At 38.9% G+C, this 25664-nt stretch overlaps 2 protein-coding genes across 2 annotated transcripts; both read left to right on the top strand.

Annotated features, from left to right (window-relative positions):
- Window positions 1-1755, top strand: LOC104420798. Its single transcript, XM_010032579.3, has 3 exons — window positions 1-288; window positions 695-1033; window positions 1212-1755. The coding sequence occupies exons 1-3, from the start codon at window positions 1-3 to the stop codon at window positions 1707-1709; spliced, it is 1125 nt and encodes a 374-aa protein (XP_010030881.1). The 3' UTR covers window positions 1710-1755.
- A 2770-nt stretch (window positions 1756-4525) lies between these two features.
- Window positions 4526-21784, top strand: LOC104419760. Its single transcript, XM_010031515.3, has 2 exons — window positions 4526-4550; window positions 21042-21784. Exon 2 carries the CDS (start codon window positions 21072-21074, stop codon window positions 21573-21575), a length of 504 nt encoding a protein of 167 aa, XP_010029817.2. The 5' UTR covers window positions 4526-4550; window positions 21042-21071; the 3' UTR covers window positions 21576-21784.
- Window positions 21785-25664: the final 3880 nt, after the last annotated feature.

Raw genomic sequence — 25664 nt, 5'->3', positions numbered from 1 at the left:
ATGAGGAGGCTGTGCCCGAACGTCGACCGGGAAGACGCCCTCGAGACGGTGCTGGAGGTGCCGATCCCGGAGGAGATGTTCACGAGCATGGGGAGCAGCGTCGCGCTCCGGATGCAGAACATGCTGACGTGGATGAAGGCCCAGACGTCGGACAAGTGGTCGTCCCCGGTCATCGCCGCCCGCATCAACGAGCTCCGCTTCCTCCTCTACCTCGTGGGGTCGCCCCTCATCCCCCTCCAGGTCCAGCTCGACCACCCCGTGAACCGCCCCATTCGCGATGGCTCCATCGTACGTGAGAACCTTTTTCTCTCTATTTATGTACTTGATTAGATTGGTCGTTTGGAGATAACAACGCAACACATTGACACGTGAAATGAAATTTTGTTCAATCGAGCAATGTGACCTAGACCTAACGTTCTATTCCAGTCATTTTAATGGTGACATAAGCAAGCGCGACAATGTCTATTCAATCGTATTCCATCACAGAGATCAAATAATGGTACAACCGTGTTATACATTGATGGACTTTCCATTGAGATCATCTCGTGTGTGAGGACTAGACCGTGATCCTTGATCACAGCCAAGTCGAGTCTACTCGTTGATTTCACGAGTCGGGTTTATGTGAAAATCTCACCGTTGCACACGATCTCGTGCATCCTGATTCACATCCTAACCCCTGTACATCATTTTGCAGGAAGCATCGACGGCGAAGTACATAGTACAGCAGTATGTAGCGGCGACGGGAGGGCAGCAGGCGGTGAATGCGGTGCACAGCATGTGCGCGACCGGCCAAGTGAAGATAAGCGCGTCGGAGTTCCACCAAGGGGACGAGAGCGTGGAGACGCGGAGCACGCAGGAGGCTGGGGGGTTCGTGCTGTGGCAGAAGAACCCCGACCTCTGGACCCTCGAGCTCGTCGTCTCAGGCTGCAAGGTTAGCTGCGGCAGCAACGGCAAGCTCTCGTGGCGGCACTCCTCGAACCAGCAGATGCCGGTCTCGAAAGGGCCGCCTCGGCCCTTGCGGCGATTCCTTCAGGTACAGATTGTTTTTCATGACGTTTTGGACAGTGATTGTGCAATATAGGACAGATTAATGTCAACAATCTACAGTGAATAATTTGTACAGCGGACATAATTTCACGTCCATACCTAGTTTTTTCTCCTATCCTAGTTGCGATGATCCTAACCGTGGTATTTCACTTGTTTGTGTGAAGGGATTAGATCCAAGATCGACGGCCAACCTGTTCCTAGACGCGATGTGCATCGGGGAGAAGATCATCAACGACGAGGACTGCTTCATCCTCAAGCTGGAGACAAGCCCGGCGGTCAGGGAGGCGCAGAGCGGCCCCAACTTTGACATCATCCACCACACCATCTGGGGCTACTTCAGCCAGCGGTCGGGCCTCCTGATACAGTTTGAGGACTCGCGGCTGCTCCGCATGAAGACCACCAAGGGCGAGGACGCGGATGTCTTCTGGGAGACAAGCACCGAGTCGGTGATGGAGGAGTACAGGTACGTGGATGGGGTCAACATTGCGCACCGGGGAAAAACCACCGTGACGGTGATCAGGTACGGCGAGCAGTCAGCGAACCACAAGCGGGAGATCGAGGAGACGTGGAAGATCGAGGAGGTGGACTTCAACGTGTGGGGGTTGTCGGTCGAGGACTTTATGCCGCCAGCGGAAATTAAGCAAGGTCAGTTTATTTGGTGAGGAGAGTGAACTGAACTGATTTTGATTTCCATGGTTAGTAGATGTTGGGGGGAGAGAAGGGATTCTCATCAATCGTTCATAAGAGTTTTGGGAGAAGTTGTTCTCTTTGAACCTTTCGGTACCTAAAGCAGAGTGGAAATAGGATGCAAATGTTAAGCCAGAAGGAAAGCCATCGACAGGGAGCAGAAGGGCATTCAAGAAGGTGGGTATATCCGTTTCTCGAATCGGTTCGACCGCAAAACCACCACCCCGCCCAACGCCGTAAGATTCATCGTCGTTTCACAGAGCAGGCATGTTGGCGGCATTGCCAGTATGCATCGTTGAAGGCGGCCTCTACTGCTAGATGCCACCGAAAATACTTGCTGTTCTCTCATGAGTTTTCAAACTCCATGACATCTTGTTCCAAAACTCGCCTGATGCATTTGCAAATCGAGGCAACTGTTTACAAAGATAGGCCTTCCTCTTCTTTTACAGAACGTTTTTGTACCCATTTTTCCCCAATCACATCAGACTCGGTTTCTGCAGAGTGAGTAGCTGGAATGTGTATGAATGTTGCAAATACGCCTCATACAATCCTCATCGAGTAGCCGGTCCAGTAAGTCTAACCTCCGACTGCAATTCTGCCAATTAGGAGTGTCCAACAACCCGATCCAACCCAACCCAAACATGACCTGAACACGAAACAAGTATAGTACATGTTTCAGATCTTAATATTGTTTGGGTAACATATATAAAACAAGCAAATAAATATATTTTGGGTCAGGTCAGGGTCGGAACATTGTTCGACCCTGGAACACATTAACTCCAAAGTTCCAAACAAGGCGATAAACATGTTTTCATCTTACCCAAGGCCAAACACATATTGTGCCTTCTTCTCGTCGACTCCGCCACTGCCCTCTTCTTTGCTCCTCGCATTCTAGGGTCGGTTCAGCATCTGCGGCCACTGCTACGCTCCCTCTCTCTTCCACCTGCACCATCAACGCCCGATTGTGGCCGCCCATCTCGGCCGACGATAGGCGACTCGCAAGCTCACATTCGTCGCAAGAGCGGCCGATTCCACTGAGCCCACGTCCGCTGGCGAGGCGATTATCCCCGACGATGAGTCCTCTCTAGCCACGGTCTCGCGTTTTCCCCTTCCTCTTTGTATTTTCCATTTCGGGCCTCGATTTTGATTAATTTTCGTTTCATTTCATATGATGTCAACCACCGATTTGATGGATTGCCGCTACGAGTCGGCGGGCACGTGCAAGGGATTTGCGACCGTCTGGCCAAGATAGTGAAGGACACGCACAATCTAAGAATGACTTCCCGCATGATCGCACGAGGCTTCATATATAGATTCATGATTATCTTCAGCGAAGGCTCTTTGAAAGAATTCAGGCAAGTCATTCTTGGCTACTAAACAAAAGACTCTTAACATCATGCAAGGCCTCACTTCCTCGGTATGGAGTGCCATAAGAAGTGAGAGACTTTCAATAACTTGAGGACTCGCTTAAGTAAGAAGAAGAAACCTGACATGAAAGACAAGAGATGCTCTGACTAGCCAAGGAGACTGGCTAGTCAGAGCATTTTTCGGGCCAATCACTCTGGTAAGAAGACAATTATGCATCGCAACTATTTAAAGGCATTGTTTTGAATTTTATAAAGTTTATCATTGATGCCACGTGGGATATCGATGATGCATAAGATTTCTTTCTTGAATGTCACGTGAACTACGACCGAAGATTGCATGAAACAGATAGTTGATTTCTCATTCCATCTTCACTTGCACCGAATATGGGGAGAAATTATTTAATTTTCATCAAAATGCCATACATTTGCAAGTCGGTTCTTTTCATACTAGACATGATTAATTATTTTATTTTTTTGTCATTGAATTAAGGTGCATTTGTTTTGAAAAAAAATGAATGATTTGGAAAATATTTTCCTAAAATTGATCGCTTATGTCACTTATAAAAATGAATGAACGAAAAATATATGCACCGTCTACAAAAATATTTGGACATAAACTGTCATAGATAATGAAAATATTTTTATTAACTTATTATTTAAAGTGATATAATCAATTATTTAAAAAAAAAATTCTAAATCAATCTACGAAACCAAGGAATTTCACAAACCTTCTTGGGCTTAGCAATCAACGAAACATAGCATGGAGGAAAGCCAAGGACAATATTCAAGGAAGAAGAGAAGGCCTAGCATGAACGAGAAGAGACTGTCAAGTTTAACCAAGAATGACTCCCCACATGATCGCACGAGGCTTCATATATAGGTTCACGATTATCTTCAGCGAAGGCTCTTTGAACGAATTCAGGCAAGTCATTCTTGGCTACTAAACAAAAGACTCTTAACATCATGCAAGGCCTCACTTCCTCGGTATGGAGCGCCATAAGAAGTGAGAGACTTTCGATAACTTGAGGACTCGCTTAAACAAGAAGAAGAAACCTGACATGAAAGACAAGAGATGCTCTGACTAGCCAAGAAGACTGCCTGGAACCAACCAGTTCGACTATTGTGATGAGCTTTCGAACATCGACTCGGTGATGCATGGAGGAATCAAGTTCGGAGCAGGCAGGTCATTCTTGGCTATCAAAACAAGGCTCTCGTCCTCATGTTAGACCTCTCCTTCTTTCATTTGCTTTGCTGCTTGTGTGTCTATTTAGTTCTATTAGATGCACCCATTTATGGAGGGCTTGAAAAGGAACAAAGGCAGATTCCAAAGCCGTGTATATGACATTTTGGAGGTCCTGGTCGATCGAAACAATATGCCTCATCTAGAACCCCCCCCTCCCTCCCTCCTCTCTCTCTCTCTCTCTCTCTCTCTCTCTCTCTCTCTCTCTCATATGGGAATGATCAAAGCTGACTTACAAATGGAGGAATAAATTCCTTACGCATGCATGGAGGAAGGGTTACTTGTAATATTCACACTGTGCAAAAAGGTCGATCGCCAGAGATATGGATGAATGGCTTTAAGTTGGATAAAGCATTTGTCAATTGTTACACAGTGGGAGGCCAACTTGCGTTAGAAGTCAATATTCTTCTAGTTTAGTTGCTTCAAAAAAGTCTTCTCTCACAACATTCACGAGTAAATCTCTACTGGTATGAGTACCGGGATGTCTTTGAGTAATGTGGGGTGTACTAAGAATGGCCCATATAATTGACATGCCAGACAATGAGGCAAAAGTGTAAACGGACATTTAAATAAGTGGACCATATTCAATACTCAAGCAAAAAATCTGTTACATCGCTTAGTGCGCCAATTTTTCAAAAGGCGTCATGATACACCTAAATTGTTGACTAAGAAAGAGGGAAGATTAATAGGCCTTAAGAGATTATAACGGTGGAATAAAGCTTGTATTATGGCTGCTTGTGGCTGATATTTGCTCAAGGCATGGTCTATAAGGGTGGCTTGGCTAAAGGCTTATAAGCTTTAAAAACGTGTCTCGCTTTTGACTTTGAGGATCCCTGCTGCTGCATCTTAACTTTGGGAGGAAAATCTTGAAACTAAGAGAGGTTTTTAAACGACATTTGAAACATGTAACAAGTGATTTTCTTCTGTTTTCCCTTGGCATTGTGACTTGCATCCTGTTGGTCCTCCCTTGTTTATTTTCCTGCTAGAATTGTCTATGATTCTGCATTGTAAATTCAAGCAAAGGTGCAGAATGTGATTCAAGACTCAGCTTGGCATTGGCCAACCGCAAGGTCTGATGACTGAGTTAGGATTTGAGCTCACTTGTGTGGCTCCTTAATTCTGAATCCTTCTGGTGCTGATCAAGCAAGTCGGAAATCAACTCCACCTGGTACATTAACTATCAGGAATGCGTCAAAACTTGCTAGGAGGAAGAAGTCCAAACGATATCATGGAGAAAGCTGGTTTGGTTCAACCCCTTTATTCCTCAACACTGTTTAATTGCCTAGTTAGCTACCATAGAGGACAGGTTATTACAGTGGGCCACGCAGGTCTCTCCACATTTGTTGTTCTTGTAATGCTCCCGATGAAGACAGGAACCGCTTTCTTTTTCTAGATGTTCTCTCTTTCTATCTGCAAAATTGACGGGCCATTTTGCAGCTTCATCTTGTAGATAGTGTTCCTGCAGCTTCATTTTGGTTACTACAGTTGGCTTTTTCTGTCTTTAGAGGAAAGGCATTCCCCCGTTTGTTGTGCCTTTCTTTTCTGTACTTGGAGTGCTAGGAATAGTCGTCTAATAACTCCTCTTTTGCTGGAAGCTCTTCCTCAATTTCTACACAAATCAAGAGATTCAATAGAGATCAAGATTAGAATTTGTTTGAATGTTCAAAGAAAGGTGTCTATAGAAAGGCATAAAACTGGGTTGCTACTGGGGACTTAATGATTGTATTGAGCTCGTAGCAGGATTGTTCAGCCTGCTATGTGATTTCTTGTGAATAAAATCTGAATTATCGGAGAATAGAACTTAGTGATATCTTTATAAAAGTATCTTGCAAAGTACCAATTTTTCGAAATAAGTTCATAAACAAGAGTTAAAAATTGGCTATTAGTTTATTAAGGATGTAAGGTATTTAATTTGGTTAATTGAGAATTCAAGATTTTAAAAGAATCTCCAATCACATCTTGAGCTTCCCTATGGGTCGAATTTAAGAGTATGTGGCAAATGACCAAATATTCTACTGTGGAGCCACATCGCATTTTTAGCACTTGAAATCCATTGATGCCAAGCTTGAGATCCTATTGGGGCTTTTTGAAACAAATACTCCGAAGACTAAAATAAAACCTCTAGTCTACAATTGACCAACCGCCAAAATATTAAGTCCGACTTTTTCCCTTACCAATATGTTGTCCAAAAATTAGGTGAAGATAATTCTATTTATCAATAGTGTTCGGCAATCATCACAATTTTCAGAAATCTTATAACACAAAAAAGAAAAAATTGAACTTTTGTAATTGAATGGTAAAACCGTCCGCCAGAGAATCGACCGAAGAAATAATATTAAATTGTCTTTCAAATTGGTTATCCACGCTTCCATGGTCTAAATCACAAAATCTATTAAGCTTCAATTCCAGTTCCAGCTTGAAATATAGACTATTTTGAAGTTGAACTCGACTTCAATTTTATGTACCCATCTATCCTAACTTCATCAAACTCTAACTGCATCAGTTTGATATATATCACAAACATCGCTAATGTTCGGTGTATTCCATAAACTCTAAAACATGCTCTTAGAGTGAACTTCGCATCTATTCCATGCATGGACACACCGACATTGTAATTATCCAAATACTCTATTTTTTTTCAAATTCACTACGAATGATATTTCATGCAAGTCATTGATAATGTCTCATATGAGAATTCGTGTTCACACTATCTACAAATCCAATTCATGCGGATCCGATCGATCCAATATTAGATCAATCGGGCTTCAATCACCTATGTGATTCCAGTCTCCTTCGATTGAGAGAATCGAATAATGAGATTAGGATCAATGAACCAATCTTACGGAAGGACCAGCCCACGCTCAGAGTTATTTGCAATTTGCAAAGGGATGGACTTTCTTAAATGCATTCAGCTGAAGGCGAAATTAAAAAATTATAATAAAAACTCTCTGAACAATTATATATATGTATAGCCCTCAGGATTTGGGATTCTATATAAAGAATAAGAAATGAACATAGAGTTATTTCAATATATATAGACAATTCTTAAGTGATTAGTGATCCAATCTAAACGTCTATGTTTGTTTGATCTAGTTATTATGTGAAAAAATTCTATAGGTTCTATATCTCTGATATAATAGTAGAAATCTACGAATTTTATGAAGTTATCGAATATGAAGTATATTAATTCAACCATCTGTGGCGGCGGCGTAGTTGGTTAAGCACTTGTTCCTTTCGCGAGAGGTCCAGTGTTCGACTCCCTACATCATCTGCCTTATTAGAAAGGAACCCACTACTTACCCGACAGGAAGGGTGGTGGTGATTCTACCTACTCCAGGATTTACCAACTTACAGGAGTTCCCTGGGTTACCAAAAAAAATAAAAAGTATATTAATTCAAGAGTTATGGTGATAATAAATAAGAAATGAAGAAAGTGAGGAAATGAAGTCTAGATGAAAATTAAGCTAATTATGATTTCAATCATAAAATGATATGAAATGTAATTGAAAGTAATTAAATTAACAATGTGATCTCACGCAGAGGCGGTAGTTCACATTCGAGCAGAGATCCTATTGATATGCGTAATAAAAAAAAAATGTAACCTTCTACAAGGGCGGTAGCCCATGCTTGAGTAGAGATCCCACTTAAAGCACAAGTAAAAGAAGACTAATAATATGAATTGATAATACCAACCAAAACTTGGTGCATTATTATTGAGTCATAGAAAACTTATTGACAATTAATACAAATAATTGGAGATGTTACAAGTGATTGGAAATATCTTGAAGAAGTAATTACAAGTAATCAAGGGGTGATTACAAGTGCTTGAAAAGTGATTATAAGAGGATATAAGTGTTCAAAGGGTAAAATGAAAGGGTCGTGATTGAAGGAGGTTTTTAGGATGCAAGAAGGCAAGATCATAAGAGCGGAAGTGAACTAAAAGCAAGCGATACCTTCCTTCTTATTCCGCTCTCCCTTTTATAGGCAAAACTTTAACAAGCTTCAACGAAGTGAACAATTTTTTTTTTTTTTTTTTTTTTAAGTCTTGGATGAATCTTCAACAGCAGCATCTTTAAGGTAGTAGCATCTTCAGATTTTTCTCTTCAAATGAAAAATGATGGTGTTGTTAAAAAAAAAACCATTTTTTTGTCTTCTTCGGTCTTTGTCTCTCTTGGTAATTAGTAATTAGTAATTTCCTCTACTGGTCTCTATCCTCATTTGACAGGTTGATGCCATAGCAATCATCTTCATTTGTATTGGCACCATGATGGGATTGATCATCATCAGAGAAACTTGGACTTGGTGATTGGTAATTTCAAACTGATTTTTGCCAATTCAATGTGATATTCTTCTGGTAATTGAATGGCAGCCAAATGGGTCTGAGCTAGTGATTTTTATTGAAAAAATTTAATAACTTTGTGATAATGTGATTTGTGATTTCGCCGATTTAATCAATTTAGAACTAATTTCTCAAAAAGGTTTTTGTGAATTTGCAATTGTACCACAATTTAGTTTTGAATCATGTGGGATATATGAAGACTAAGGGGCCTGATTATAATCAAGTTCGTAGGCAATTACCCAGGAAACTTGGAAATTAATGAAAAATGCATGAGATTTGAAAATTTTGATTCATGATTGGTTGGTTTGAAATTGGTAAGAAAGATTTTCAAGCTAGTGACGGGGCCAAAGTGAGAGTGACTACTATTTTTGGAACCATAAAGGTAATTGTTTAGTGTTGAAATCTGTTTTGAAATAAAAAAAGCCAAGTGTGACGGTCATCTTCATTTTGGCAGAAAAAAGCATTCGACCAAGCTTCTTAGTAATCCCAATAAGTGAAAATTGGTAGATATAATAATTTGGTGGTTAATCTTATTTCGAATCATTATTGAGTATGACGATTAGGTTTTCACATTTCTAGTAGTATGACCTAGAGGATTGTGGCTGTTGAATGAGTGATATTATTCGGGTTTTCAGATGATGCAAAATGTTTAAATATGACAAACTTGGCTTTAACAAGGGTTTATTCATAGTAGGCTTGTAGTTTCGATAGATTAGTTGGTGGGTAATGCTAATTTTCTAGGAAAACATGTTTTGCATAAACTTTTAGATTTTCATGGTGAAATTCTCTTTCAATTATCATGAGGTCTTGATATTGGCTTTTAATGATAAATTATGATTTGACTGAAGATTGTGATGTTATTATAGAAGTAGTTGAGGTAAATGGTTTTGCTATCATAGAGGAATGGGGTGGTTTTATGACCATTTTACTAGTTATCCTTTAAGTGATTGCGATTCATTTCGATTATAAGAAACCAATAATAATGGGTTTAGAGTGATCTCAATTTGTTTTGATGGATTTTTTTGAGTAATGTCTACCCAAGTTTTGATTGGAGGAGATAATGATAATGATTTTTGAGTTTATGCTCTAGTTTGTGGCTTATGTGGTTGTGATGTAGTAGTTTCTAGTTTTACTTGTGTGGGTAGTGAAGATAGATATAGGGTAAGATCCCGGGGGGTATTGATTGTAGTAATGGTGTTTGTTGGGCTTTGATTAGATATAACCATATTTGCAACTACTGAGGTGATTGTGATGATAGTAATAGTGGTGGTGATTGTTGAGCTTTCATTATGTCTAATCAAACTTGGAGCTGATTTACACTTGGTGATTAGGGTTATGATTATGAGGTTTCGGCAATGGTTTGGCCTTTGTCTTTTTTAGACTTTAACATTGTTTTTCTTGCAAAAATTCTCTCATCAGAAAATTAGGCGAATAATTTGGAAATCCATTAATAAATTCAATATCGAAATCAAAGACAGATAATATAGCTTGCTTTAAAGCAATATTTAATACATCTTTTTATAATACTTCTTTAGTTTATTTACAATCAATACGCAAGAAGAACTTTTGATTTAAAAGATAACATTGGAATTTCAATATTGCTAAAAAAATGGCTAATATTTCTTTATTGATGGTAGAGTAATTTTGTTGGGTTTGGTTCCAATGTTTAGAAATTAATTATACTATCTATTATTTATTATTTTTTACTTGTTTTAGAATACCTTCATAACCTATATTTGAAGCATCTTTTGCTAAAATTTTAAAAGTAGAAAAATCAGCTAGATAAAGGTAAAGTATTTCTTTAACATGGGTTTTGATTTGTTTAATCATATTAGTGTGAACTGATGTCCATGATGGAGGATTTTTCTATAATTTTTTATGTAAAGGTTTACACAATATGTTAATATTTGGAAAAAAAAAATCTATGATAGAATTGAGACTTCCTAGGAACCTTTGTAATTGGGTTTTTTCTTTAGTTTCATCTGGAAATATTTTGCAAATAGAATTGATCTTTCATTGGGATGATAGTTCCTTGAGAAATGTAATATCCTAAAAATCTAATTTTTGTTTGGAAGAGTGATGTCTTATGAATACCGATATATTTTAAAGTGTTGGTCTATATTGTATAAAAAATTAAAACATCATCTATATAAACTAGAACATATTCAAAGTAAAAATTAAAAATATTATCTAATACTCTAGAAAACAGAGTAGCTCTAGGGTGATTGACTTTTTCTAATTATTTTTTTTATCTGATAAGTCTTGGATTTCTTTTTGGCAAAATTGTAAAACTTCTTGATTCGTTTGAGTTGGACGAGCCTATGTAGGAATTTTTTTCTGTGAAATCTGCTTCATAAGGTAGACCAACAAATGTTTATTTCTTTCCCAAAATGCATTGGGCAAGGTGGACCATATGTTTCGTTCAATATGTTTTTGAAGAGAAGCAATTTTATCTTTTAATTTCAGTTCAAGTAACTTTTGTTCTATCCTTTTGAATTCCAAATCATCTTTTAAATATTGAAGTTGTTTTTCTTTGCTTTTTATAAGACAATTAATTTCAGCAATTGAATTCTCTTGTAATATGTTTAAATTTCTTGTCTATGGTTTAGTGATAAATTCAAAAGTAATCTTTTTATTCAAAGCTTGTGTTTCAATTCCCTTGTTGGTGACAGTAAATGGTTGGATTAATTAAATAAAAGGTGTTCCCAATATCACATTTTGTCTCATATCTTTAAGTAGAAAACAAGATGTTTTATAAGACATTTGATTTTTTTATAACTAAAGCTTCAGGCAATTTGTAACTTATTTTAAGTTTGTCTCATGAGGCTAACTTTAATGATTCTTTAATATTGTGAAAATATTTTGTTGGTACTAACCCTTTTTCTTATGCAATTAAGATTGAAACTGTATCAAAAAGCGTTGTGGTATCAATAGTGAATTCATCATTGCTTTTTATTGTTATATCTATTATCCAATTTCTTGATGTTATCTTTGATAAAGCTATTTAAAAATTAGAATCATAGTTATCAGTTGGTTTTTCTCCTTCTTTATCATTTCCTTTCTCTTTCTTGGATTTTATTGCCAAATTTTCCTTATGTAATTAAAGATAAAACCCAATTACAAAGGCCCTAGGAAATCTCAATTACATCATAGATTTTGTCCCAAATATTAATATATTATGTAAACTTTACATCAAAAATTACAAAAAACCCTCCCAGGAATTCCCAAATGTTATATGCATTTCTCAAACATGATTGAATTCAAGGTATGAATTCTTGCTACGTGAAGGGACTTCGACTATCGGGGCTTTTCTCAAGAATCATATATGATTTAAAAAGACCATTAATGATTTCAGAGTCTGGGTAAGTAAGTAAACACTTCATCCATAGAATTTTATTTTTTCTTTCTTCAAACTTATGGGAGAAAAATATCAAAAACATACTTCAACTTTCACCTAATGATTACTTAGTCTACGTTAAAAATATCAAAGTATACTTGAGATTTATCTTTGATACAAACTACTTATCACTTTCGCATCAATTATCGTGATGTCTCTATTTATAATGTTAAAATGAGTTTATAAGTGATTATTGGGTCAAGAGTGAAATATGTTTTTTTTTTAATATATATTTTATGTCATGGTGAGTTGTTCTATACTGTTTAATTTGAATACATATGACTTGACCACGTTTCCATGTGACGAGTCAACTAGTCCACTGTACACATAAATAACTTAGGAATATGACAATATTCAAGGAAGAAGAGAAGGCCTAGCATGAACGAGAAGAGACTGTCAACTTAGCCAAGATTGACTGCCTACATAATCACAAAACTTTCTTATTCAGATTATGGTCATCTTCAGTGAAGGCTCTTTGTAAGATTTCAGGCAAGTCATTCTTGGCTACTAAACAAAAGACTCTTCTCGTCATGAAAGGCCTCCCTTCCTCAGTATGGATTGCCAAAAGGAGTGAGAGACTTCAATAACTTGAGGACTCACTTAAACAAGAAGAACAAACCTAACATGAAAGACAAGAGATGCTCTAACTAGCCAAGGAGACTGCCTGGAGCCAACCAGTTTGACCGTATGATGAGTTTTCGAACATCGACTTGCTGATGCACGGACCAATCTGAGTTCAGAGTAGGCAAGTCATCCTTGGTTATCAAAACAGGGCTCTCATCCTCATGTTAGACCTCTCCTTCTTTCATTTACTTTGCTGCTCGTGTTTCCATGCAGTTCTACCAAATGTACCTATTTATAGAGTTCTTGAAAAGAAATACGGGAATATCATATTTCAAAGCCACGAATATAACATCTTTGGAGGTCCTCATCGGTCGAGTCAATATGCCTCATCCAAAACCTCTCTCTCTCTCTCTCTCTCTCTCTGAGAGACGTGCAAGATCAAAACTGACTTACAAGTGGAGGAATAGATCCTCGGGCATGCATGAAGGGTTACGGGTAATATTCACACTGTGCAAAAAGGTCCATCGCCAGAGATATGGATGAATGGCTTTAATTTGGATAAGGCATTTGTCAATTATTACACTGTGGGAGGCCAACTTGCGTTAGAAGTCAATATTCTTCACGTTTAGTTGCTTCAAAAAAGTCTGCTCACACAACATTCATGAGTAGATATCCACTCACGTGAGTACCAGGATGTCTTTGAGCAACGCGGGGTGCACTAGGATGGGCCCATATAATTGATACGCCAGATGATGTGATGAAAGTGTAAACAAACATTTAAACAAGTGGACCATATTCAACGCAAGTAAAATCTGTCACGTTTCTTAGTGTGCTGGTTTTTCAGAAGGGGGCTTGACACACCTGTTGCTTAAGAAAGAGGGAAGATTAGAAGGCCTTAAGAGATTAGAATGGTGGAATAAAGCTTGTATTATGGCTGCTTGTGGCTGATATTTGCTCGGGCATGGTCTATATGGGTGGCTTGACTAAAGGCTTATAAGCTTAAAAAAAGGTCTCTTTTTGGATTTTGAAGATCGCTGCTGATGCATCTTATGTTTGGGAGGAAAATCTAGAAATTAAGAGAGGTTTTTAGACCTCATTCGAAACATGCAAGCGGTGATTGTTCTTCTGTTTTCCCTTGGCATGGTGACTGGCATCCTGATGGTCCTCTGCTTGTTCATTTTCCTGCTAGAATTGTATATGATTCCGCATTGTCATTTCAAGCAAAGGCGCAAAATGTGATTCAAGACTTAGCTTGGCATTGGCCAACCACGGGGTCTGATGATTGAGTTAGTATTCAAGCTCACTTGTGTGGCTCCTTAATGCCAAATCCTTCTGTTGCTGGTCTAGCAATATGGAAATCGACTCCACCTGGTTCATTCAGAGTTGGGAGCGCCGGGAACTTGCTAAGAGGAAGAAGTCCAACAGTTATCATGGAGAAAGCTGGTCTGGTTCAATCCCTCTAGTCCTCGACGCTCTTTTATTGCCTAGTTAGCTAACACTACCACAAAGGACAGGTCACTGCGGTGGGCCATGCAGATCTCTCCACATTCGTTGTTTTTGTAATGCTGCCGATGAAGACAGGAACCAGTTGTTTTTTGAAAATGTTCTCTCGTTCTATCTGCAAGTTTGGAGGGCCACTTTGCAGCTTCATCTTGTTGATAGTGTTCCAAGTGTGCTTTTCTTTTCTGTACTTGAAGTGCTAGGACTAGTCGTCTACGTATTTCCTCTTTTGCTGGAGTCTCTTCCTCAATTCCTACTCAAATCAAGAGATTGATTAGAGATAAAGATTAGAACTTGTTTGAATGTTCAAAGAAAGGTTTCTATAGAAAAGGCATAACACTGTTGCTTATGGGGTCTTGATGATTGGGTCTATTAGATTGATGATTTTGTTGAGCTTGAAACAGGATTGCTCAGCCCGCTTTGTGAATTCTTGTGAATAAAATCTGAATTATTGGAGAATATAACTTACTGATATTTTTATAAAAGTGTCTTGCAAAGTACCTATTTTTTAAAATAAGTACAGAAACAAGGCTAAAAGATAGGCTATTAGTTGATTAAGCGTGTAAGGTTTTTTTTTGATAAATTGAAAATTCAAGGTTTTAAAAGAATCTCCGATTAGGTGTCGAGCTCCATGTTGGTGGAATTTAAGTGTATATGGCAAATGACCAAATATTCTACTTGGGAGCCACGTTAAATTGTTAGCACTTGAAATCCATTGTGGGGCTTTTCGAAACAAATACTCTGACGACCAAAATAAAATTTCTAGTCTACCATTGACCAACCACCAAAATATTAAGTCTGATTTTTGCTCTTATCAATATGTTGTCCAAAAATTAGGTAAAGATAACTCTATTTGTCAATAGTGTTCAGCACTTGTCAACTCCTTTTAGAAATCTACCGACAAAAAAAAAGAAAAAAAAGAAAGAGGAATTGAGTGGTAGAGCCATCCACCAGAGAATCAACTGGAAAAGCATGTTAAACTGTCGTTTAAATTGGATATCCACGTTCATGTGTTCTAAATCACAAAATTCTTTAGAGCTTCAAGTTTAGTTCAGCTTGAATATATAGAGCTATAGACTACTATGAAGTTGAACTCAACTTGAATTTTTATGTTATATTCCAACTTCATTAAACTTTGTCCACATCAACTTGATATATATCACATACATTACTCCTGATTGGTGTATTGCATAAACTCTGAAACATGCTCTCAGAGTGAATTTCGTATCTATTCTATTCATAGACATACCGACATTGTCGTCATCCAAATGTTCTACTTTTTCCAAATCCACTACAAATGGTTTTTCATGCAAGTCATCGACAATGTCTTATATGAGAATTCATATTCACGCTATCAACAGATCCAATTTATGCAGATCGATCGATCAAACATTAGTTCAATTGGGCTTCAATCACCCACCTAAGCCATGACCATGAACGGCCATTCAAGCCTTGGGAGAATAGAATAATGAGATTAGGATCAGCGAACCAATCTTTGGGGAGGACCAGCCCGCGCTTAGAGTTACTTGCAAATTGCAAAGGGATGGACGTTCTTGAATGCATTAATCGGAAGGTGATATCCATAATTTATGATAAAAACTCTCGGAACAATTATATACATGACATTTCTTGATTATGATTGAGAAAGAAACTATAAAAAAATTCAAAACATTACTAAATTATTATTTAAAAATGCGACGTCAGTGTCGGCGATCAAAATTAACCGGATGAACTGAATTGACATAAATACAAAAGGTTTAGGAGAAATAAGGAAAAAAAAAATTAAGACTAGATCAGCACAATATATTTATGACTTTTTTGGTAATTTTCCCCCACATACATGAGATTTACCTTTGATAGACCACTTCACACTTCCACATTGATCATCATTGTGATTCTATTTATCAAAATGTCATTTTATTTTCAAATATGTCCATAGCAAATCCTAACTTTCCACACCCGGCCCAATACACTTAAAATCAGCTGAAAACTAATACCCAAACCTTGAGAAAGATGTTAATATATATGTATAGAAAACTACACATGACTTGATGAGGATTCCATGTAGCGGGTCAACTAGTCCACTCTACACATAAATAACTTAGGAACTTGGGAGACTGAATATACTTAGTTCACATCACATGCACTTAGTGTTCTTTTAATGGTTCGAAAATATTACATCCATTCTTATGTGTTTATCAACATTTACATCATGCCCAAGTCAAACGTTTCTTATGGAATTGAAAGAAAGAGGCATAGACATGATAAGAACTATCAAGAAGTGAAACTTAGGCCATTGATGATATCTAAGCCAAGGACAATATTCAAGGAAGAAGAGAAGGCCTAGCATGAACGAGAAGAGACTGTCAAGTAAGTCAAGAATGACTGCCTACATGATCAAACAGAGAGCTATTATTCAAATTTCTCCAGTGAAGGCTCTCTGTAAGATTTTAGACAGATCATTCTTGGCTACGAAACAAAAGACTCTTCTCATCATGTAAGGCCTCACTTCCTCAGTATGGAGTGCCAAAAGGAGATAGAGACTTCAATAACTAAAGGACTCGCTTGAACAAGAAGAAGAAACCTAACATGAAAGACAAGAGATGCTCCGACTAGCCAAGGAGACTGCCTGCAACCAACCAGTTCCACTGTATGATGAGTTTCTGAAGATCAACTCGCTGGAAGCAGGCAAGTCATCCTTGGCTATCAAAACAAGGCTCTCATCCTCATGTTAGACCTCTCCTTCTTAAATTTACTTTGCTGCTTGTGTGCCCATGTAGTTCTACCAAATGTACCCATTTATAGAGATCTTGAAAAGTAATACAGGAAGATCATATTCCAAAGCCACGAATATTGCATCTTTGGAGTTCCTCATCGGTCGAGTCAGTATGCCTTACGCAACTGTCTCTCTCTCTCTCTCTCTCACTCAGATGGGCAACATCAAAGCTGACCTACAAATGTTGGAATAAATTCCTCCTGCATGCACGAAGGAAGGGTTACACGTAATATTCACACTGTACGAAAGGTCCATCGCCAGAGATCTGGATGGATGGCTTTAATTTGGATATGGCTTTTGTCAATTATTACATTGTGGGAGGCCAACTTGTGTTAGAAGTCAATATTCTTCAAGTTTAGTTGCTTCAAAAGGTCACATAACATTCTTGAGTAGATCTCTACTTGTACGAGTACCGGGATGTCTTTGAGCAATGCAGGGTGTACTAAGATTGATCCATACAATTAATACGCTAGAAGATGTGGCAAAAGTGTAAACAAACAATTAATGGACTATATTCAATGCTCAATCAAAATTGGTCACATTGCTTAGTGTGCCGATTTTTCAGAAGTGGTCATGATACACATAAAATGTTGCCTAAGAAAGAGGGAAGATTAGTAGGCCTTAAGAGATTAGAATGATAGAATAAAGCTTGTGTTATGCGCTGCTTATGGCAGATATTTGCTCAGGCATGGTCTACATGGGTGGCTTGGCTAAAAAGTTTATAAGCTTAAAAACAGGTCTCTTTAGGACTTTGAAGATCCTAGCTGATGCATCTTATGTTTGGGAGGAAAATCTCGAAATTTAAGAGAGGCTTTTAGGCCTCATTTGAAACACTTAATAGGTGATGGTTCTTCTGTTTTCCCTTGGCATGGTCACTGGCATCCTTTTGGTCCTCTGCTTGTTCATTTTCCTGCTAGAATTGTCTATGATTCTGCATTGCCCTTTCAAGCAAGGCCCAGGATTTGAATCAAGAATCAGTTTGGCATTGGCCAACTGCCACCAGGTCTGATGATTGAGTTAGGATTTGAGCACTTCGGAAATTTACGCCACCTGGTACATTCACAATTGGGAGTGCCTGGAACTTGCTATGGGGAAGAAGTCCAAAAGCTATCACGGAGAAATCTGGTTTGGCTCAATCCCTGAATTCCTCCACAATGTTTTATTACCAAGTTATATGCACAGTCGACTAGAGAGGGACATGCAGGTCTCTCCACTCTGTTGTTCTTCAAATGCTGCCCATGAAGAGAGGAACAAGGAACAACTTGTATGTTCTCTCTCTCTCTCTCTCTCTCTCTCTCTGCAACTTTGGAGGGCCTTTTTTGTAGTTTCATCTTGTTGATAGTGTTCCTGGATGTAAAGTCACTTGAGCTTGTTCTGTTTTCGGAGTGCCACGAACAGTTGTCTCCATAAGTCCTCTTTTGCTGAGCTCTTCCTCAATTCTTACTCAAATCAAGAGATTGATTAGACATAAGATTTGCATTTGTCTCAACGTTCAAAGCAAGGTGTCTATTGACAGGCATAAAACTCTGAGTTGCAACTTGATGATTGAATCTCTTAGTTTGGATCAGGATTGCTCAGCCTGCTTTGTGACTTGTTATGAATATAAATCTGCATTGTGGGGAAAAACAAAACTTATTGATTTTTCGAAATATCTTGCAAATTACCAATTTTTCAAAATAAGTGCAGTAACAAGACTTGAAGGATTTGGCTATTAGTTGATCAAGAACATAAAGGTTTTAGCTTGGTTAATTGGATTTAAGGATTTAAAAAAGCACCATCAAGTCTTGAGCAATTTAAGCGTCTGAAATGACATGCGGTAAATGCCTAGATATTTCACTTTGGGAGGTATGCCGAATTTATGATGCTCAAATTCCACTGGGGGTGAGCACGAGATCCAATTGAGGCTTTTTAAAGTACTCAATTAATCAAAATACAATCTTAAATCTATCATTGAGCACTAGTCAAGACATTAAGTCTTATTTTTGCATTTATTGGTAAGTTAACTGAAATCGGATTAGAGTAATTCTTTCTACTAATAGTTTTTTGACATTCATTAATTTTTTAAGAATTCTGTTAGTACAGAAAAAAGTTATGTCAATAGAACCGTCGGCCAAAGAATCACCCAAAGAGATAAATAATGTTAAACTATTGTTTAATAGGATATTCGCACTTTGCCAATGCTTAAAGAAGGGAATGAAGTCTCAATGATCTAAATGACAAGACCCTTTAAGCTTCAAGTTCAGCTCCAGCTTGAATTTAGAATATTTTGAAGTTTTTTTTTAATAGCTAGAAAGACTATTTTGAAGTCGAATTCAATTTGAATATATATACATGCACGTTCCAACTCGAAGTTCGTATACATCAACGATGTCCCTCCTGATTGAGGTGTTACATCCCTCGAAAATATGCTCTTAGCGCGAACATCTATTCCATGCATGGACATATCGACATTATTCTTATCCAAATGTTTTACTTCGAATGCTTTTCCATGAAAGACATCGACCAATGTCCGATCGAAACATCACTTTCAACAGATCCTATTCATGTCGTTCTTGTCAATCACCTGTTAGGTCGATCGGGCTTGGATTGCCCATGCGGTCTGATGAGTTATGACAATGAACGCAGCCCACTCGAGCCTCGTTCGATCCAAGAGAATAGAGCAACGAGATTAGAATCACCGAGCTGTTCTTTAGGAAGTACCAGCCTACGCTAATTGTCACTTGCAATTTGCAAAGTGATGGACGTCGGTATATTCATTAAGCTGTCGATATATTCATTAAGCTGAAGGCGATATTCATGAACTATGATCAGCATTATATACGTTTCTCGAGTATAATTGGTGAAAATGTACGGATTGTTAGAACGCAAGGGGATTTCAACTGTCCCAGCTTTCTCGAGAATACATGAGTTTTACCTTCGGTGGAGACCACTTTTCGCTATCACATTTATATTAGTGTCAATCTCCAAATCTTAAATTTTTGCACCCGCCCAAAACACTTAAAAGCCAACTAAAAACCAAACCATCCAAAGCCTAAGCAAGATAGTAAAATGAGTTTGTAAGTGATCATTGAATCAAAATTGATTAGAATTCAACAATTATTTATATTCAAATATAATTTTGATTTTGTTAATTTAGTAAGTTTTTTTTTTATTTGAGCAAAGTAATTTTCTTGTTATGAATGTTAGGAATCACATCCGCCTTCATTCCACATCTTCATGAGATAATTTTATCTAGCTCATATCCCTCTTATATCTGACTTTATTCTATCTTGAGCAAGTACCAAATGCAAGATATAATAAATTTTATCTTATCTTCAAATTTATCTTAATTGCCAAACGTGGTCTTAGAGAATTTGTGGAAAGATTAGTTAATTCTTAGTTGATTGAAGGATTAGGAGGGAAGAGTAGGGATGTATTTTTTTGGTCGGAAGAAAAGGGACTTTAAAAACGTAATCTTGTTTGGATGGAGGGATTTAACATGAGAGACGATCGTGAGAGATTGGTAATGTCATTTTATTGTGCATCTAAAATCGCTCTAAGTTCTTCCAGTTATGTAGGGTTTAAGGGATAGGGAGGTTTTGTATGATAAAATTTTCTTCTTCTTTCTCACCATACCTTTTTTATATTTATTGACAAACACGTTAAAGAAATTTAATATATTCTTTTCGTTTTTTTTCCATCTCTAACATTCAAGCCACACCACAACTCCCAACCCTTCAAATCATTTTTCTTCTTTTTCTCTAATAATTATTAACATGATATTAGCGAAAAATTTTAAATTAATACACATGTGATAAATTTACGTCAAATTATTTTCTTAACCATCGAAATCTGAAAATCAGTACACTTTCAATCAAAAATCCTAAATAATTAGGTTTGTAACGAATAAATTGAATTAATATTACAAAAAATTACAAATTAAATTATACAATATAAAATCTGAAATTAGTACACCCATCAACTATTTCATGATATTAATGACCCAACAATGTTTTTCCTCCCTAAAATGACCTTCCACTGCACATGAAGCCACATGCTTTGCAAACGGGAAAACATGGAGCAAATGGATGGATAAGGCCCTCGCCGTCTCAGAGCAGTAATTGCTCTCGAAGTTCCCAACATACTCTCTCTCCAACCATCGAAACCCCCACACCATGTCGCTCCTATCTCCGACGCCGGCTCGGCTCATCCCGCCATCACAACGCCGCCGCTTTCGCTCCACGGCCGCTGCCGGGAAGACCTGCATTCCTACCCCACTCAGGGTATTCTCCATGGCCAAAGACACCAGCGACCCGGACTCGGACGTGGGCCTCGCCGGCAAGGCCGCCATCGCCGGGGGCCTGGTCTCGACCCCGGTGATCGCGTGGTCCCTCTACACCCTCAAGACGACGGGCTGCGGCCTCCCGCCGGGCCCGGGCGGATCCATCGGCGCGCTGGAGGGCGTGAGCTACCTGGCGGTGGTGGGGATCGTGGGCTGGTCGGCCTACACCAAGTCCAAGACCGGGTCGGGCCTGCCCAGCGGGCCCTTCGGCCTCCTGGGCGCCGTGGAAGGGCTGTCGTACCTGGCGCTGCTGGGGATCGCCGTCGTCTTCGCGCTGCAGTTCTTCGACAAGGGGTACATCCCCGGCCCGTTGCCGGCCGATCAGTGCTTCGGCTGAGGCCGATCTCTCTCTCTCTCTCTCTCTCTCTCTCTCTCTCTCTCTCTCTTGGAGCGTAGATGGTGTGGACGGACGTGAGCCATTTCGATGTTATCGTGACTTTGTGGTGGAGGTTGGCCCTCGGACGAAAGCCTTTTACATGCGCGGTTCCATTGCTTTTGTCATCTGTACATTTTTAGTTGAGATGTACCATTCAACATTTTTTTGCAGCACTCTTTGCGCTAAATTTACCGCGATGGGACTTGATGTGCTTGGACCGACCCAAAAAGGTCAAGCCCGAAATAACTCATTCGAGTCCGCTCATAGTCGAATTTGTCTAAGTTAGTGACCGGATAAGATGGGGAGCCGATCTCAAGAAGACGACCGTGTCTAGGTATGATACCCGATGATTTCCAGGGGAGGGCTTCGACTTGATTGGGCCAATCCAAAATTATCGTCCAAGCACACGCTCATGTGATAGGCAGATCGGTCGCCTCCTTTCTATGGCAATTTTATTCTACAATGCCGACCGCTCGGATTCTCTCAAAAATTATTCTTTATGATTAAAGAGGTGGTATCGAATAGTTGTTCCGCATAGAAATTCAAAAGTGGCCATGCCAAGACAATTCCCTATGCTTTCACTTTCCCCTCGTTCGTTGATTTATCATGGGTCTTGTCGACAATTATTCCGCGATTAAAAAGCAAATGTTATCGTTTTCCAACCCGCTCTAACGTGCACTGCCGACATCGTATGGGGTATCTATGTCATGGCGTGACCCGTAAAACTGTACTTTTTTGGAACGCTTCTTCCATTTGATTACGGTAGTTGGGCTTGATGGGCTTGGACCGACGGAAATGGTTAGGCCCATTATTAGGCCTGAAATACCTCATCCAAGTCTGCTCATTGTCCAAATTATCAAGCCTGTCTAATTAGGGCCCATTTCGTTCAGCTTTTATGGAATGCATTTGCCAAAATGCAAATACCTTTAGGTGAATGGGGTTTTCTGAAATACAAATATCATTTGGTTAAATTTGTATTGAGATACAACTTTGCCCAAAATACCGTTTAGTAAAATTTGCATTTGTAAATGACTTTTTATTAAATTAAATAAAAATTCTATTTTCTTTTTTGAAGTTCGGCCACCAGACGCCAGATCTAGCCGCTTGGGTTGCGTGACCCCGACCTTGACCCCAGCGACCATTGCCTAAGGTCGCGTGACCTTAAGCGACTGCCTGGGTCGCGCAATTTAGGTGACGACCGCCTGGGTCACACAACCCAAGCGTTGCCTAAGGTCTAGTGACGGTCACCAGGGTCGAGTGACCCTTGGCCGGCAGTCACTGGCATGTCACCAGTGTACGTGACCCCTTGACCGGCGATCATCGGCCTCCGATTGGCTTTTCCATCAAAGAGATGAACAATGATGAACAGTACCGGAAGTTGCATTTCGAAAATGCAACTTCCCAATGGACCTCTACCCCTCCATTCCCCCAAAGGCCTTTCAACCCCCTTGGAGATGCAATTGCATCTCCCCAAAGTGCTCAAAAAATTGAACCAAACACCTTCGCTTTTGCCCAAACCCCTTTAGAGCCCCAAAGCCTCTTCTACATGCTGAACCAAATAGGGCCTTAATATTGAAAATCATGCCTATCTATAGTAAAGACTTGTCGAACAGGCGGGTTGAATCGAAAATGATCCGACCTAAATTAATCCATCTGTCATATTTTTGATCCATTTACATGTAATACAAATTCAATGACTTGACACATACCCAACATAATTGTATCACTAAAACACTTTCATATGTAGACCAATATAGGAAAATTAATACCCAAATTGGGGCGAAGCATAGAATAAACGAGCATGAGATCGAGAGAGAGAGAGAGAATTGAGTCTAAATAAATTGTTAACCCATTTAACACCCATATTATTTTAGATTTTGCCATTATAAACTTATTTATGACAATTTACTTAATATAACTAATTCATACAACAACTCTAACTATCGAACATAGGTGACCTATTTTGATAGGTCTAACAGCTAATCATAATATGCAAGGGTCCGAGTCGACTGGACCAATCTAAATTCATCATGCAAGCATGCTTGTATGTTGAGGTCCCTCTCACCCTAATCAAAAGTGTTGAGAATATTCTTATAAACAAGAGATCAGGAAGAGTTGCCTCCCATCTAGGGGGCACATTTATTCCATAATGTCGATTATTCAAACTTCAAAGCCCTAAAATCCACACGCGGCTTCCCAACGATGCATCAATATCGGAAATCCACATCGGTGAAGTCTCGTGGAGATTGCGCAGAAACTACCCGAAGAACAAGCGAATGGTCAAAACAGGGAAGAATTTACAAGGAAATCAGGGGAATCAAAAGACCGTGTGAGATTGACTTGTGGAAGCGATCGACGTGCATTCATCGTCATGATGATCTAATCACAGCAGAAAAGCACCAAATTACCGTGGTAGGACTTGATGGCGAAAAGGTCAAGCCCGAAAAACCTCATCCAAGTCCGCTCATAGTCGAATTATCGAAGTTAGTCTAGATGCAGATGGCCGGATGAGGCAACCCGATGTCGAGAAGACAACCACATCCAGGGATGATGCACACACTCGTGTGTTAGGCAGATCAGGTAGGTCGCCTAGCTTATAGCGATGATTAGTTTCGCGATCGACTTACTTTGATAGGTGCAGGAATAGAAAGAGTTTCCTCCCCTCTATGGCACATTTATTCAAGAGTGTCAATCATTTGGACTCTACCAAAACTCATTATTTACAATTGCTGAAGTAGTTTTTGCACATCGAAATGCAAAAGAACTAGCCATGGTAAAGACAAATCCCGATAATTTTACTTTTCTCTCGTTCACTTCTCATGGGTCTTGTCAATAATTTTTCCACAACGTTTATTAACATAAAATGTAAAAATATTTTTGGCAACGGTTTTCATTAAATTACACTTATCGGGCTTGACCTCATCGAGTCAATAATCAAGCCTAAAATACCTTATCTAAGTGTACTTGTTGTCCAATTATCAAGTTTGTATAAAATCCACAATCGGATGAAGGGGTGAGCTGATCACGAGAAAGATAATCGCATCTATCTACGATTATCAATAATATGCAGGGGTTTCAATTCAATTGGATCAATCTAAAACCATGGTCGAAACATGCTTGCATGACAAGATCCGTTTCCTTAATTATACACGTCAAATATTTCATTTACAGATAAGAGACGAGGAAAAGTCCCTCTCGTCTAGGGGCCACATTTTTCCCATAAAAATGTCGATTATTCAAACTTCAAAGCCTTAAATCTGAACGCAGCTGCCCGACGATGCATCAATGTCGGAAAGCCATATCAGTGAAGTCTCCTGGAGATTGCGCCGAAACTACTCAAAGAACAAATTTTATTTTTCTTGACAACCTCACAGAACGAGTTTTTTTTTTTTTTTTTTTTTGTGCCGAACCTCACAGAACGAGTTGAGTGGTCCAAAAAAAAAGGACGAGGAAGGTACGAGGAAATTACGGGAGTCAAAGGCACGTGAACGAACGAGATTGACTTTCGTAACCGATCGACGTGTGTTCCTTATCATGATTGATTTAATCACGGCAACGCGCCACTTGATTAAATGGATCATGATTTGATTTGCAAGGAGGAAAGATGATGGAAATTGCTTTTTTATTTTTCCCTTCACCCTTTTTTTTTGGGTCCAGAAAAATGACGGAAAATTGCTTTGCGGCGCTAATTCTTCGTGGAATTTTATAAGGCGAGTCAAACGAAATAAAATAAACGCTTTCGGGCCAACTTGTCCGATGATAATAAATTTGGAAAATTAATAAATTCCACAGAATCTTCTTTGTTTCCAATATTTGTAGATTTTTTTTGCTTTGAATCTTGTTTCCCAAGTTTAGCATTTCGAAGCTATTGCGCACGTGGATCGCTATTTAAAAAAATGTAAAAACAGACCTACCAATTTATGTGAAGAGATTATCAATGACATGAAGAGGAAGGTAAACTGTTTTTTTTTTCTTTTCATTATTTATATTTTTGATAGATTATAAACACGGACATCACTTGCTTTTTTAAAGTTTTTTTTATGTTGCTGA

This window comes from Eucalyptus grandis, chromosome 9 (assembly GCF_016545825.1).
Source record: "Eucalyptus grandis isolate ANBG69807.140 chromosome 9, ASM1654582v1, whole genome shotgun sequence".
Taxonomy (NCBI): Eukaryota; Viridiplantae; Streptophyta; class Magnoliopsida; order Myrtales; family Myrtaceae; genus Eucalyptus; species Eucalyptus grandis.
The sequence above is the reverse complement of the archived record's forward strand: the minus strand, read 5'-3'. Positions and strand labels throughout refer to the sequence as shown.